Raw genomic sequence first — 16,364 nt, 5'->3', positions numbered from 1 at the left:
AACACGCCGGGATCCGCAAGTCTTTTCACTCTGAAAGTTACGCAGTTTATACAATCACAGTCTTGCAAACAATTATCTTAGTTTTCTATATGTGTAACTTTAAGCGGGACAATGAACTATGTACCAATACCCTGCATACCTAGAAGGGAGATATTACAGTTTGGCAAGGCCTGTGGAGACCCCAGGCTGGGCAGAGATGGGGCAAAGCATTCCTGAAACTCAGAGAGGAGAACTCCTGGAGCCCACAAGCCCGAGCAAAAGCCAGGAGGACATGGCTGAGGCATTCCAAGAGGCACAGAGGCCCTGCCCTGCTCAACGCTCCTGGGACTTCAGTGTCAAAGCACTCAAAACAGAGATGGGGCCTTGAGGAGGGAGCACATGTGTGAGGAAAGCAGCGGTTCTGCCACAGACACAGAGGCAACCGTGTGTCCTGACGGGAATTTCACAGGTGGCCACGGGCAAAGCCAAGGGGCCTTGGGTCAGAATTACACGGAAGAATGAGAGATGCTCCCCAGCTACTCCACACGGAGAGCTGGGCCCGACATTTGCAGGAAGAAAGCATGGACGCATGGAAGGAGCGAGCAGCCCCACCAGTCGGACGTGATTCCTGACTCTCCTGCTGCACTCAGATCACCCAAGTCTGGTGCCCCGCAGCCAACATGCAGGTCACTGTGCTCCCCCAGAATGCCATCCAGAGCAGGGCACTCGGAACAGGATGAGCCACGTGAACTCCCCATCAAACACATCCTTCCGCAGGAGGAGGGCTTCTAGTAGATGAACTGAGGAACCAGGGGCACAGTTTTTAAAAGACTTCACCACATTCCACAGTTTTCTCCGATTTCACATTGCAGATTTCCAGGAAAAAAAAATTCTATTCTGCACGCAAAGTAAATAACTGTCATTGGGTTTTAAAGGTCAAACTGTACTTTGTTTAATATGGATGGTGACCACACAGATATCTGTTTGAGGAACTTCAACTTTTCTATATGTTTGAAATACTTCATAAAAAATAATTTTAAACAAAGTAACAGATAATAGCTTTGAAAAACGTTCTGAGTTTGAAATGGTTCCAAGTTACAACCACTGTAAACCTTGACTCATTTTGTAACCTGAGTCTCAGGAGAAGGGCCTGTGTAGACCCCACTCACTGTCCTGCACACAGCAGGTGCTGAATTAACACACTGACGTCTCATGAACCCCCGTGTCTGTAATGGCAAACAATTATTTGCTTTGTAAAGGGTTTTAAGTGTAAACAACAATCCTTTAAATATGAATTTTAAAAAACAGAGCAGGCTCTCTTCTCCAAAATGGCAAGAAACCAAACACCTGCAGGTCAGGAGATGGACCAGGGGCAGGAGATGGACCAGGACAGAAAACCAGGGTGCAGGCAAGAGACAAACCAGGAGCAGGAGACGTGACCAGGGGCAGCAGATGGACCAGGGCAGGGAGCCGGGGGGTGCAGCACGACAGAACATGGGAGAACTGAACATCCGCAATCTTTGGTCGAGGACAAGTTCTACTACTTAATAGTTATCTTGGTTTCCTCATCTTTAGCTTGAGATAATAACCTGCCCTCCCAATAGCTTGGTTTTTAAGTGAATTCTGTAAAAACCACTTGGTGAACTTTGTGACGAGACATGAAATTTAAGCACTATTATACCCAGACTATGCCTTTAAGGATACAAAATCATTCCTTGTTTAATTTCAATTCGACTTTAAAAATCTCCTCCCAAAGCACTTAAGGATTATACTCTGGGAGACCTTCAAAATGGCAGAAGAGTAAGACGTGGAGATTCCCTTCCTCCCCACAAATACATCAGAAATACATCTACATGTGGAACAACTCCTACAGAACACCTACTGAACGCTGGCAGAAGACCTCAGACCTCCCAAAAGGCAAGAAACTCCCCACGTACCTGGGGAGGGTAAAAGGAAAAAGAAAAAAGAGACAAAAGAACAGGGACGGGACCTGCACCAGTGGGAGGGAGCTGTGAAAGAGGAAAAGCTTCCACACACTAGGAAGCCCCTTCACTGGCGGAGACTGCGGGTGGCAGAGGGGGGAGCTTCCGAGCCACGGAGGAGAGCGCAGCCACAGGGGTGCGGAGGGCAAAGCGGAGAGATCCCCGCACAGAGGATCAGTGCCGACCAGCACTCACCAGCCCGAGAGACTTGTCTACTCCCCCGCCGGGGCGGGCGGGGGCTGGGAGCTGAGGCTCGGGCTTCAGAGGTCGGATTCCAGGGAGAGGACGGGGGTTGGCTGCGTGAACACAGCCTGAAGGGGGTTAGTGCACCATAGCTAGCCGGGACGGAGTCCGGGAAAAAGTCTGGACCTGCCTAGGAGGCAAGAGACCATTGTTTCGCGGTGCGCGAGGAGAGGGGATTCAGAGTGCCACCTAAATGAGCTCCAGAGACGAGCGCGAGCCGTGGCTATCAGCAGGGACCCCACAGATGGGCATGAGACGCTAAGGCTGCTGCTGCCGCCACCAAGAAGCCTGTGTGCAAGCACAGGTCACTATCCACACCTCCCATCCCGGGAGCCGGTGCAGCCCGCCACGGCCAGGCTCCCGTGATCCAGAGACAACTTCCCCGGGACAATGCACGGCGCGCCTCAGGCTGGTGCAACGTCACGCCGGGCTCTGCCGCTGCAGGCTGGCCCCGCATTCCGTACCCCTCCCTCGCCCCGGCCTGAGCGAGCCGGAGCCCCCGAATCAGCTGCTCCTTTAACCCCATCCTCTGTGAGCGGGAACAGATGCCCTCAGTAGACCTACCCACAAAGGCGGGGCCAAATCCAAAGCTGAACCCCGGGAGCTGTGCGAACAAAGAAGAGAAAGGGAAATCTCTCCCAACAGCCTCAGGAGCAGCGGATTAAATCTCCACAATCAACTTGATGTACCCTGCATCTGTGGAATACCTGAATAGACAACGAATCATCCCAAAACTGAGGCGGTGTGGACTTTGGGAGAGCAACGATATATGTATTTTTTTCCTTTTTCTCTTTTTGTGGGTGTGTATGTGTATGCTTATGTGTGTGATTTTGTCTGCATAGCTTTGCTTTTACCATTTATCCTAGGGTTCTGTCTGTCGGGGTTTTTTTTTTTGGTTTGTTTAGTATAGATTTTAGCACTTGTTATCAGTGGTAGATTTGTTTTTTGGTTTGGTTGCTCTCTTCTTTCTTTTTTTTAATTACTTTTTAATTTTTAATAATTATTTTTTATTTTAGTAACTTTATTTTATTTATTTTTCTTTCTTTCCTTCTTTTTTTCTCCCTTTTATTCTGAGCCGTGTGGATGACAGGGTCTGGGTACTCCGGCCGGGTGTCAGGCCTGTGCCTCTGAGGTGGGAGAGCCTAGGTCAGGACATTGGTCCACCAGAGACCTCCCAACTCCACATAATATCAAACGGTGAAAATCTCCCAGAGATGTCCATCTCAACGCCAAGACCCAGCTCCACTCAACAACCAGCAAGCTACAGTGCTGCGCACCCTACACCAAACAACTAGCAAGACAGGAACACAACCACACCCATTAGCAGAGAGGCTGCCTAAAATCATAACAAGGTCATAGACACCCCGAAACACACCACCAGACGCAGACCTGCCCGAGAGAAAGACAAGGTCCAGCCTCATCCACCAGAACACAGGCATTAGTCCCCTCTACCAGGCAGCCTACACAACCCACTGAACCAACCTTACCCACTGGAGGCAGACACCAAAAACAACGGGAACTAAGAACCTGCAGCCTGCGAAAAGGAGACCCCAAACACAGTAAGTAAAGCAAACTGAGAAGACAGAGAAACACACAGCAGATGAAGGAGCAAGGTAAAAACCCACCAGACCAAACAAATGAAGAGAAAATAGGCAGTGTACCTGAAAAAGAATTCAGAGTAATGATAGGAAAGATGATCCAAAATCTTGGAAATAGAATGGAAAAGAAACAAGAAATGTTTAACAAGGAACCAGAAGAACTAAAGAGCAAACAAACAATGATGAACAGCACAATAAATGAAATTAAAAATTCTCTAGAAGGAATCAATACCAGAATAACTGAGGCAGAAGAATGGATAAGTGACCTGGAAGATAAAATAGTGGAAATAACTACTGCAGAGCAGAATAAAGAAAAAAGAATGAAAAGAATTGAGGATAGGGGCTTCCATGGTGGCACAGTGGTTAAGAATCTGCCTGCCAGTGCAGGAGACATGGGTTCAAGCCCTGGTCCGGGAAGATCCCACATGCCGCAGAGCAACTAAGCCCGTGCGCCACAACTACTGAGCCTGCGCTCTAGGAGCCCCTGAGCCACAACTACTGAGCCTGCGTACCATAACTGCTGAAGGCCGGCACGCCTAGAGCCCGTGCTCCCAACAAGAGAAGCCACCACAAAGAGAAGCCTGCACACTGTAATGAACAGTAGCCCCCGCTTGCGGCAACTAGAGAAAGCCCACGCGCAGCAACGAAGACCCAACACAGCCAAAAATAAAAATAAATAAAATAAAATAAATTTATTAAAAAAAAAAAAAAGAATTGAGGACACTCTCAGAGACCTCTGGGACAACATTAAACGCACCAATGCACCAACATTCGAATAACCCCACCAACATTAGGGGTCCCAGAATAAGAAGAGAAAAAGAAAGGGACTGAGAAAATATTTGAAGAGATTATAGTTGAAAACTTCCCTAATATGGGAAAGGAAATAGTTAATCAAGTCCAGGAAGCACAGAGAGTCCCATACAGGATAAATCCGAGGAGAAACACACCAAGACACATATTAATCAAACTATCAAAAATTAAATATAAAGAAAAAATATTAAAAGCAGCTAGGAAAAAACAACAAATAACATACGAGGGAATCCCCGTAAGGTTAACAGCTGATCTTTCAGCAGAAACTCTACAAGCCAGAAGGGAGTGGCAGGACATATTTAAAGTGATGAAAGGGAAAAACCTAGAACCAAGATTACTCTATCCAGCAAGGATCTCATTCATATTTGACAGAGAAATTAAAACCTTTACAGACAAGCAAAAGCTAAGAGAATTCAGCACCACCAAACCAGCTTTACAACAAATGCTAAAGGAACTTCTCTAGGCAGGAAACACAAGAGAAGGAAAAGACCTACAATAACAAACCCAAAACAACTAAGAAAATGGTAATAGGAACATACATATCGATAATTACCTTAAATGTAAATGCATTAAATGCTCCAACCAAAAGACAAAGACTGGCTGAATGGATACAAAAACAAGACCCATATATATGCTGTCTATAAGAGACCCACTTCAGACCTAGGGACACATACAGACTGAAAATGAGGGGATGGAAAAAGATATTCCATGCAAATGGAAATCAAAAGAAAGCTGGAGTAGCAATTCTCATATCACACAAAATAGACTTTAAAATAGTCTATTTTATTTTAGACGCTACATAATGATCAAGGGATCAATCCAAGAAGAAGATATACCAACTGTAAATATTTATGCACCCAACACAGGAGCACCTCAAGACATATGGCAAATGCTAACAGCCATAAAAGGGGAAATCAACAGTAACACAATCATAGTAGGGGACTTTAACACCCCACTTTCACCAATAGACAGATCATCCAAAATGAAAATAAATAAGGAAACACAATCTTTAAATGATACATTAAACAAGATGGACTTAATTGATATTTATAGGACATTCCATCCAAAAACAGCAGAATACACTTTCTTCTCAAGTGCTCATGGAACATTCTCCAGGATAGATCATATCCTGGGTCACAAATCAAGCCTTGGTAAATTTAAGAAAACTGAAATCATATCAAGTATCTTTTCCGACCACAACGCTATGAGACTAGATATCAATTACAGGAAAAAATCTGTAAAATATACAAACACATGGAGGCTAAACAATACACTACTTAATAACCAAGAGATCACTGAGGAAATCAAAAAATACCTAAAAACAAATGACAATGAAAACACGACAACCCAAAACCTATGGGATGCAGCAAAAGCAGTTCTAAGAGGGAAGTTTATAGGAATACAATCCTACCTTAAGAAACAAGAAACATCTCAAATAAACAACCTACCCTTACACCTAAAGCAATTAGAGAAAGAAGAACAAAGAAACCCCAAAGTTAGCAGAAGGAAAGAAATCATAAAGCTCAGATCAGAAATAAATGAAAAAGAAATGAAGGAAACAATAACAAAGATCAATAAAACTAAAAGCTGGTTGTTTGAGAAGATAAACAAAATTGATAAGCCACTAGCCAGACTCAGCAAGAAAAAAAGGGAGAAGACTCAAATCAATAGAATTAGAAATGAAAAAGGAGACATTAACAACTGACACTGCAGAAATACAAAGAATCATGAGAGATTACTACAAGCAACTATATGCCAATAAAATGGACAACCTGGAAGAAATGGACAAATTCTTAGAAAAGCACAACCTTCCGAGACTGAACCAGGCAGAAATAGAAAATATAAACAGAGCAATGCCAAGCACTGAAATTGAAACTGTGATTAAAAACCTCCCAACAAACAAAAGCCCAGGACCAGATGGATTACAGGCGAATTCTATCAAACATTTAGAGAAGAGCTAACATCTATCCTTCTGAAACTCCTCCAAAATATAACAGAGGGAGGAACACTCCCAAACTCATTCTATGAGGCCACCATAACCCTGATACTAAAACCAGACAAAGATGTCACAAAGAAAGAAAACTACAGGCCAATATCACTGATGAATATAGATGCAAAAATCCTCAACAAAATACTAGCAAACAGAATCCAACAGCACATTAAAAAGATCATACACCATGATCAACTGGGGTTTATCCCAGGGATGCAAGGATTCTTCAATATATGCAAATCAATCAATGTGATATACCATATTAACAAATTGAAGGATAAAAACCATATGATCATCTCAATAGATGCAGGAAAAGCTTTTGACAAAATTCAACACCCATTTATGATAAAAACCCTCCAAAAAGTAGGCACAGAGGGAACTTATCTCAACATAATAAAGGCCATATATGACAAACCTACAGCCAACATCATTCTCAATGGTGAAAAACTGAAACCATTTCCACCCTGATCAGGAACAAGACAAGGTTGTCCACTCTTACCACTATTATTCAACATTGTTTTGGAAGTTTTAGCCACAGCAATCAGAGAAGAAAAAGAAATAAAAGGAATCCAAATCTGAAAAGAAGAAGTAAAGCTGTCACTGTTTGCATATGACATGATACTATACATAGAGAATCCTAAAGACTCTACCAGAAAACTAGTAGAGCTAATCAATGAATTTGGTAAAGTGGCAGGATACAAAATTAACACACAGAAATCTCTTGCATTCCTATACACTAATTTTGAAAAATCTGAAAGAGAAATTAAGGAAACACTCCCATTTACCACTGCAACAAAGAGAATAAAATACCTAGGAATAAACCTACCTAAGGAGACAAAAGACCTATATGCAGAAAACTTTAAGACACTGATGAAAGAAATTAAAGACGATACAAACAGATGGAGAGATATACCGTGTTCTTGGATTGGAAGAATCAATATTGTGAAAATGACTATACTACCTAAAACAATCTACAGATTCAGTGCAATCCCTATCAAACTACCACTGGCATTTTTCACAGAACTAGAACAAAAATTTCACAATTTGTATGGAAACACGAAAGACCCCGAATAGCCAAAGCAATCTTGAGAAAGAAAAATGGACCAGGAGTAACCAGGCTCCCTGACTTCAGACTATACTACAAAGCTACAGTCATCAAGACAGTCCGGTACTGGCACAAAAACAGAAATACAGATCAACAGAACACGATAGAAAGCCCAGAGATAAACCCACGCACATACGGTCACCTTATTTTTGATAAAGGAGGCAAGAATATAAAATGGAGAAAAGACAGCCTCTTCAATAAGTGGTGCTGGGAAAACTGGAGAGCTACATGTAAAAGAATGAAATTAGAACACTCCCTAACACCATACACAAAAATAAACCCAAAATGGATTAAAGACCTAAATGTAAGGCCAGACACTATAAAACTCTTAGAGGGAAACATAGGCAGAACACTCTATGACATAAATGACAGCAAGATCCTTTTTGAGCCACCTCCTAGAGAAATGGAAATAAAAACAAAAATAAACAAATGGGACCTAACGAAACTTAAAAGCTTTTGCACAGCAAAGGAAACCATAAACAAGACGAAAAGACAACCCTCAGAATGGGAGAAAATATTTGGAAATGAAGCAACTGACAAAGGATTAATCTCCAAAATTTACAAGCAGCTCAATATCAAAAAAAAAAACAAACAACTCAATCCAAAAATGGGCAGAAGACCTAAACAGACATTTCTCCAATGAAGATATACAGATTGCCAACAAACACATGAAAGAATGCTCAACATCATTAATCATTAGAGAAATGCAAATCAAAACTACAAATGAGGTTATCACCTCACACCAGTCAGAATGGCCATCATCAAAAAATCTACAGACAATAAATGCTGGAGAGGTGTGGAGAAGAGGGAACCCTTTTGCACTGTTGGTGGGAATGTAAATTGATACAGCCACTATGGAGAACAGTATGGAGGTTCCTTAAAAAACTAAAAATAGAACTACCATATGACCTAGCAATCCCACTACTGGGCATATACCCTGAGAAAACCATAATTCAAAAATAGACATGTACCACAATATTCATTGCAGCACTATTTACAATCGACAGGACATGGAAGCAACCTAAGTGTCCATCAACAGATGAATGGATAAAGAAGATGTGGCACATATATACAATGGAATATTACTCAGCCATAAAAATAAATGAAATTGAGTTATCTGTAGTGAGGTGGATGGACCTGGAGTCTTTCATACAGAGTGAAGTCAGAAAGAGAAAAACAAATACCGTATGCTAACACATATATATCAAATCTAAAAGAAAAAAAAAAGTTATGAAGAACCTAGGGGCAGGACAGGAATAAAGACGCAGACATAGAGAATGGACTTGAGGACACAGGGAGGGGGAAGGGTAAGCTGGAACGAAGTGAGAGAGTGGCATGGACTTATATACACTACCAAATGTAAAACAGATAACTACTGGGAAGCAGTCGCATAGCACAGGGAGATCAGCTCGGTGCTTTGTGACCACCTAGAGGGGTGGGAGGGAGACACAAGAGGGAGGAGATATGGGGATATATGTATATGTATAGTTGATTCACTTTGTTATACAGCAGAAACTAACACACCATTGTAAAGAATTATACTCCAATAAAAATGTTAAAAAATAAAAAAGAATTTAAAAAAAAAGAATTATATCCCCTTTTCTCAACTAATGAAAATATTTTTTGTTCGTGAAAGAAACCTGAAACCTCAACTGAGCTAGATCGACACCAGGATGCTTCAGCTCGGGTAGGGAACAGGGAACACAGCAACGCTCACTCCCGCTAACGTACCGAGCGCCACTCTCCCCACATGTATGTGCAAGGACTTATTTTCATGAGCCAGTGAGTATCGTAAAAAATGTGTGCCAATGGGGCTTCCCGGGTGGCGCAGTGGTTGAGAATCCGCCTGCCAGTGCAGGGGACGCGGGTTCGAGCCCTGGTCTGGGAAGATCCCACATGCCGCGGAGCAACTAAGCCCGTGAGCCACAACTACTGAGCCTGTGCGTCTGGAGCCTGTGCTCCGCAACAAGAGAGGCCGCAATAGTGAGAGGCCCACGCACCGCGATGAAGAGTGGCCCCCACTTGCCGCAACTAGAGAAAGCCCTCACACTGAAACAAAGACCCAACACAGCCATAAATAAATAAATAAGTAAATAAATAAAAATTAAAATGAAGATTTCTAAAAAAAAAAAAAAAAATGTGTGCCAATGGAGTCACACTGAGAAAAGTGTGTGTACTGCCACCACCACGAGTTGATAAGCATGTTATTCTTTAAAGGACTAGGCAACAGAGGAGCACGTGAAACGAGGCACCAGCGAGAAAGCCATCCACCCACCTTGTCTGACACGGCCCAAGGTCAGAGGAAAAGCCCCACTCGCGCGGCCTGCGCCAGGCATCAGAGCAGTCTGGACGTCTCACCCAGAACCTTAGCGTTTTACGACAGTGGCAGGAACTAACCTGTTCACCAAGCGTTTTCTTTCTCTGGACTGAACTAATAAGGCCACTCAGGAAAGTATCAGTATAGATGATGGGCTTAAAACCCCCGGAGAACATGCCGCCAGGCTGGGCACACAAGCACTGTGGCGACACAACCAGGCACAGGAGACCTGGATGTCCCCTCAGGTCCCTCTGCAGGATGCAGGCTGCCGCATGTTCCCCATCGGGCGGATTTTAAAGTTATTTTAGCCTCATGGTTCTCAAAGTGGGGTTCCCTGGCCAGCAGCATCAGCATCACCTGGAGCCTCAAGAAATGCAGATCCTCAGCCCGATCCCAGGCCAACGGAGTCACAAATCAGGGTCTGAACAAGCCTTTCAGAGGGTTCTCAACAGGCTGAAGCTTGAGAGCCCATCTTAGATAGGACTGGCCACATTACTTGCAGGCCTTGGTGCAAAATAAAAGTGTGGGAACCTCTGTTCAGTAATGATGAAGAATCCCACGACAGTGACAGCAGAGCGTTTAACCAAGCTCAGGGCCCTCCTCTGCAGCTGCCCAAGCCGTTGGCCCTGGCTTTAAGGGATGGGCAGCACTTTCCACGTGTATTCAGAATGGTTCTTCCCATAAGGAGCCCACTCCTGACTGCTCCAGCAAAGATGATCCTCCTATTTGTACTGACCTTGTACTCTCATGGAAGCCACCAAAAAGGATTAACTGTCTCTTCCAGGCCACCATCCGATGTCCACTCCGTCCTGAAGGACCGCCTGGTGATCTAAAATTGAACAAAAAAAAAAAGAGAAGCTTGGCAGATGGCGGAAGAGTAGGACGTGGAGCTCACCTCCTCCCACAAACACACCAAAATACATCTACAAGTGGAACGACTCGCACGGAACATCTACGGAATGCTGGCAGAAGACCTCAGACTTCCGAAAGCACAAGAAAACCTCCACATAACTGGGTAGAACAAAAGGAAAAAAAAAAAAAGTGAAAGGAGTTGGGACAGGACCTATACCCCAGAGAGGGAGCTGTGAAGGAGAAAAGGTTCCCGCACCCTGGGAAGTTCACTCATCGTCAGGGAGATCAGCCTGGACTGACGGGGAGCTTTGGAGCCTCCGAGGAGAGCGTAACAGCCAGTTTGTGGAAGGCAACACGGAGAGTGCCCTGCACAGACAGTCGGTACAGCTGCCCTGCACTCCCCAGCCTGAGACACTCATCCACAGGTGTGGGGGGCGGCTGCGTGCTGAAGCTTGGGCTTCGGAGGTCAGACCCAGGGAAAGGACCAGGGCTGGCACACAGAGACAGCCTGAAGAGGCTGGACTGTGGCAACTCAGGGTGTGCTCGGAAGAAGCCTGGGCCTGTCAGAGAGGCAAGGTGCCATTGTTGGGGGGCATGGAAGGAGAGGAGCAGGACCACCATAAGAGCTTCCTTCCTTGTGCACGTGCTCTCAGTCAACCGGACACACGAGCTCTGGGCTGGGTGTGAGCCACCACCACCATCATGGGCTCTAGAGGCAGGCATGGGCCATCGCCACCGCTAAGACACACACAAGCAGACCCGAAGCACTGCCCCCCGCTGTCCTGGGAGTGCACGGGCCGCCACCACGAAGCCCGCGCGCAGGCCCCAAGCACTGCCCCTGCTGTCCCAGGAGTGCATGGGCTGCCGCTGCCACCACAAGACCCATGAAGAGGTGCCAAGTGCTGCCTGCACTGTCTCGGGAGGGCATGGGCCACCACCACCAAGAGACCCGCCAGCAGGCGCCAATCACTGTCTCTGCCCTCTTGGGAGCATGCGGGCTGCCACCACCACTACGAGAACTGGGAGCAGGGGCCACTGCCCCCGCCGTCCAAAAGCCTCAGGGGCCGCCGCCACTGCGGGGAGACCAACAAGTAGGCGCTGATCGCTGCCCCTGCCACACCAGGAGCGCACACGGGCCACCGCACCTGCACACCCCATATCAAGGGGATCATGTCCAGCATACACTGAGGAAAGAGGCAGCAAGCATCCAGACTAAAAGCAGCCCCTCAATGCCAGACAAGATGGCAGAGTAGAGGATCGAGCTCACCTCCTCTCAAGAAAACACCAAAATCACAACTAACTGCTAAACAACTATCAACAAAAAAGACTGGGGGGCTTCCCTGGTAGTGCAGTGGTTAAGAATCCGCCTGCCAATGCAGGGGACATGGGTTCGGGCCCTGGTCTGGTAAGATCCCACATGCCACGGAGCAACTAAGTCCATGCACCACAACCACTGAGCCTGTGTTCTAGAGCCCACAAGCCACTACTGAGCCCATGTGCCACAACTACTGAAGCCTATAAGCCACAACTACTGAAGCCCGTGAGCCACAACTACTGAAGCCCGCACGCCTAGAGCCCGTGCTCCGCTACAAGAGAAGCCACCACAATGACAAGCCCGTGCACCGCAAAGAAGAGTAGCCCCCACTCACCACAACTGGAGAAAGCCCACGTGCAGCAACAAAGACCCAACTCAGCCGTAAGTAAATAAATAAACAAACAAACAAATGTTTTAAAAAAAGACCAGAAGCTACCAAAAAAGATATTTTACACCCAAAGACAAAGAAGAAGCCACAACGAGATGGTAGGAGGAACACTTTCACAATATAATCAAATTCCATACCCGCCAGGTGGGTGACCAGCAAACTGGAAAATAATTATATGGTAGAGGTTCTCCCACAGGAGTGAGAATTCTGAGCCCCACGTCAGGCTCCCCAGCCTGAGGGTCTGGCCTCAGGAGGAGGAGCCCCCAGAGCTCTTGGCTTTCAAGGCCAGCAGGGATTGAGTGCAGGAGCTCCACACGACTGGGGGAAACAAGAGACTCCACTCCTGGAGAGCACACACAAGATTTCGTGTGCACTGGGACCCAGCACAAAGAAGTGACTCCACAGGAGCCTGGGATAGACCTACCTGCAGGTCTTGGAGGGTCTCCTGGGGAGGCAGTGAGTCAGCTGTGGCTCACTGTGGGGGCAAGGACACTGGTGGCAGAGGCCCCAGGGAATATGATCAGCGTGAGGTCGCCATTTTGGCACCAAGACCCGGCCCCACCCAACAGCCAGCAGGCTCTAGTGCTGGGATGCCTCAGGCCAAACAACCGGCAGGGGAAACACAGCCCCTCCCATCAGCAGACAGGCTGCCTAAAGTTGTACTGAGCTCACAGTCACCTCTGAACACACCTCCTGACATGGGCCTGTCCACCAGACGGACAAGACCCAGCTCCACCCACCAGTGGGCTGGCTCCTGTCCCTCCCACCAGGAAGCCTGCACAAGCCCAGGACCAACCTCACCTTCCAGGGGCAGACACCAAAAACAAGAGGAACTACAATCCTGCAGCCTGCAGAAAGGAGACCACAAACACAGAAAGTTAGACAAAATGAGATGGCAAGAAATATGTGCCAGATGAAGGAACAAGATTAAAAACCCAGAAGAACAACTAAGTGAAGTGGAGATAAGCAATCTACCTGAAGAATAATTAAAAGTAATTACAGTAAAGATGACCCAAGATCTCAGAAAAAGAATGGAGGCACAGACCGAGAAGATACAAGAAATGTTTGATGAAGAGCTAGAAGATTTGAAGAACAAACAGATGAACAACACAATAGCTGAAATGAAAAACACACTGAAAAGAATCGATAGCAGAATAAATGAGGCAGAAGAATGAATAAGTGAGCTGGACAACAGAGTGGTGGAAATCACTGCCACAGACTAGAATAAACAAAAAAGAATGAAAAGAAACGAGGACAGTCTCAGAGACCTTTGGGACAACATGAAACACATCAACATTCACAATATAGGACTCCTAGAAGGAGAAGAGAGAGAGAAAGGGCCCGAGAAAATATATGAAGAGATTATAGCCGAAAACTTCCCTAACATGGGAAAGGAAACACTCACTCAAGTCCAGTAAGTGCAGAGAGTCCCATACAGGATAAACCCAAGGAGGAACATGCCAAGACACATATTAATGAAACTGACAAAAATTAAAGACAAAGAGAAAATATTAAAAGCAACAAGGGAAAAGCAACAAGTAACATACAAGGGAATCCCCATAAGGTTTCTTCAGCAGAAACTCTGCAGGCCAGAACCGAGTGGCATGATACACTTAAAGTAATGAAAGGGAAAAACCTACAACCAAGAATACTCTACCCAGCAAGGCTCTCGTTCAGATTCAAAAGAGAAATCGGAAGCTTTACAGACAAGCAAAAGCTAAGATAATTCAGCACCACCAAACCAGCTTTACAACAAATGCTAAAGGAACTTCTCTAGGCGGAAAAGGCCACAACTAGAAACGAGAAAATTATGAATGTGAAAGCTCACCAGTAAAGGCAAACACACAGTAAAGGTAGGAAATCACCCACACACAAATATGATATCAAAACCAGCAATCGTGAGAAGAGGAAAGTACAGATGCAGGATATAGGGAATGTGTTTGAAATTAAGAGACCAGCAACTTAAAACAATCTTGTATATATTCACTATATAGACTGCTTTACCAAAACCTCATGGGAACCACAAACCAAAAATCTACAATAGATACAATAGACACACACACAGAAAAAGCAATCCAAACACAAGACTAAAGATAGTCATCAAATCACAAGAGAACAAAAGAAGGGAAGAAAAAAGACCTACAAAAACAAATCCAACACAATTAACAAAATGGCAATAAGAACGTACATATCAAGAATTACCTTATATGGAAATGGTTTAAATGCTCCAAACAAAAGACAAAGACTGCCTGAACGGATACAAAAACAAGACCCATATATATGCTGTCTACAAGAGACCCACTTCAGATCTAGGGACACATACAGTTTGAAAGTGAGGGGATGGAAAAAAGGTATTCCATGCAAATGGAAATCAAAAGAAAGCTGGAGTAGCAATACTCATATCAGACAAAACAGACCTTAAAATAAAGACTGTTACAAGAAACAAAGAAGGACACTACCTAATGATCAAGAGATAAATCCAAGAGGAAAATATAACAATTGTAAATATATATATACACCCAACATAGGAGCACCTCACCATGTAAGACAAATGCAAACAGCCATAAAAGGAGAAATCGACAGTAACACAATAATAGTAGGGGGCTTTAACACCGCACTTACATCAATGGACAGATCATCCAGACAGAAAATCAGTAAGGAAACACAGGCCATAAGTAACACATTAGACCATCCAAAAGCAGCAGAATACACATTCTTCTCAGGCGGCGCACATGGAACATTCTCCAGGATAGGTCACATGCTGGGCCACAAAGCAAGCCTTGGTAAATTTAAGAAAACTGAGATCATATCAAGCGTCTTTTCCAACCACAACACTATGAGATTAGAAATCAATAACAGAAAGAACTTAAAAAAAAAAACAAACACAAACACGTGGAGGATAAACAACATGTTATTAAACAACCAATGGATCACTGAATAAATCAAATAGTAAATAAATAAATAACTAGAGATAAAAGACAATGAAAATACGGGAATCCAAAACCTATGGGATGTGGCAAAAGCAGTTCTAAGAGGGAAGTGTACAGCAATACAATCTTACCTCAGGAAACAAGAAAAATCTCAAACAACCTAACTTACACCTAAAACAACTAGAGAAAGAAGAACGAAACCCAAAGGTAGTAGAAAAAAAAAATCATAAAGATCTGAGCAGAAATAAATAAAATAGAGACAAAGAAAACAATAGCAAAGATCAATGAAACTAAAAGCTGGTTCTTTGAAAAGATAAAATTGATAAACCTTTAACCAGACTCATCAAGAAAAAAAGGGAGAGGGGTCAAATCAATAAAATTAGAAATGAAAAAGGAGAAGTTACAAAAGACACCACAGAAATACAAAGCATCCTAAGAGACTACTACAAGCAACTCTATGACAATAAAATGGACAACCTAGAAGAAATGAACAAATTCTTAGAAAGGTACAACCTTCCAAGATGGAACCAGGAAGAAATAGAAAATATGAACAGACCAATCACAAGTACTGAAATTGAAATTGTGACTAAAAAACTTCCGACAAACAAAAGTCCAGGACCAGATGGCTTCACAGACGAATTCTATCAAACATTTAGAGAAGAGCTAACACCTATCCTTCTGAAACTCTTCCCAAAAACTGCAGAGGAAGAAACATTCCCAAACTCATTCTATGAGTCCACCATCACCCTGATACCAAAACCAGACAAAAATACCACAAAAAAAGAAAATTACAGGCCAATATCACTGATGAACACAGACGCAAAAATTCTCAACAGAATACTAGCAAACCAAATG

At 44.3% G+C, this 16,364-nt stretch overlaps 1 protein-coding gene across 2 annotated transcripts in view; it reads right to left on the bottom strand.

Moving 5' to 3' along the window:
• Window positions 1–16,364, bottom strand: part of KLHDC4 (kelch domain containing 4) — a 66,866-nt gene that overhangs the window by 9,002 nt on the left and 41,500 nt on the right. For both annotated transcript variants that reach the window (XM_057533955.1, XM_057533956.1), the window contains one exon: window positions 10,761–10,853. In XM_057533955.1, coding sequence (XP_057389938.1) covers window positions 10,761–10,853 — 93 coding nt within the window. The remainder of the gene's footprint in view (window positions 1–10,760; window positions 10,854–16,364) is intronic.

The sequence above is a fragment of the Balaenoptera acutorostrata genome, chromosome 19, assembly GCF_949987535.1.
Source record: "Balaenoptera acutorostrata chromosome 19, mBalAcu1.1, whole genome shotgun sequence".
NCBI lineage: Eukaryota > Metazoa > Chordata > Mammalia > Artiodactyla > Balaenopteridae > Balaenoptera > Balaenoptera acutorostrata.
This window is presented reverse-complemented; position numbering and strand designations above follow the sequence as displayed.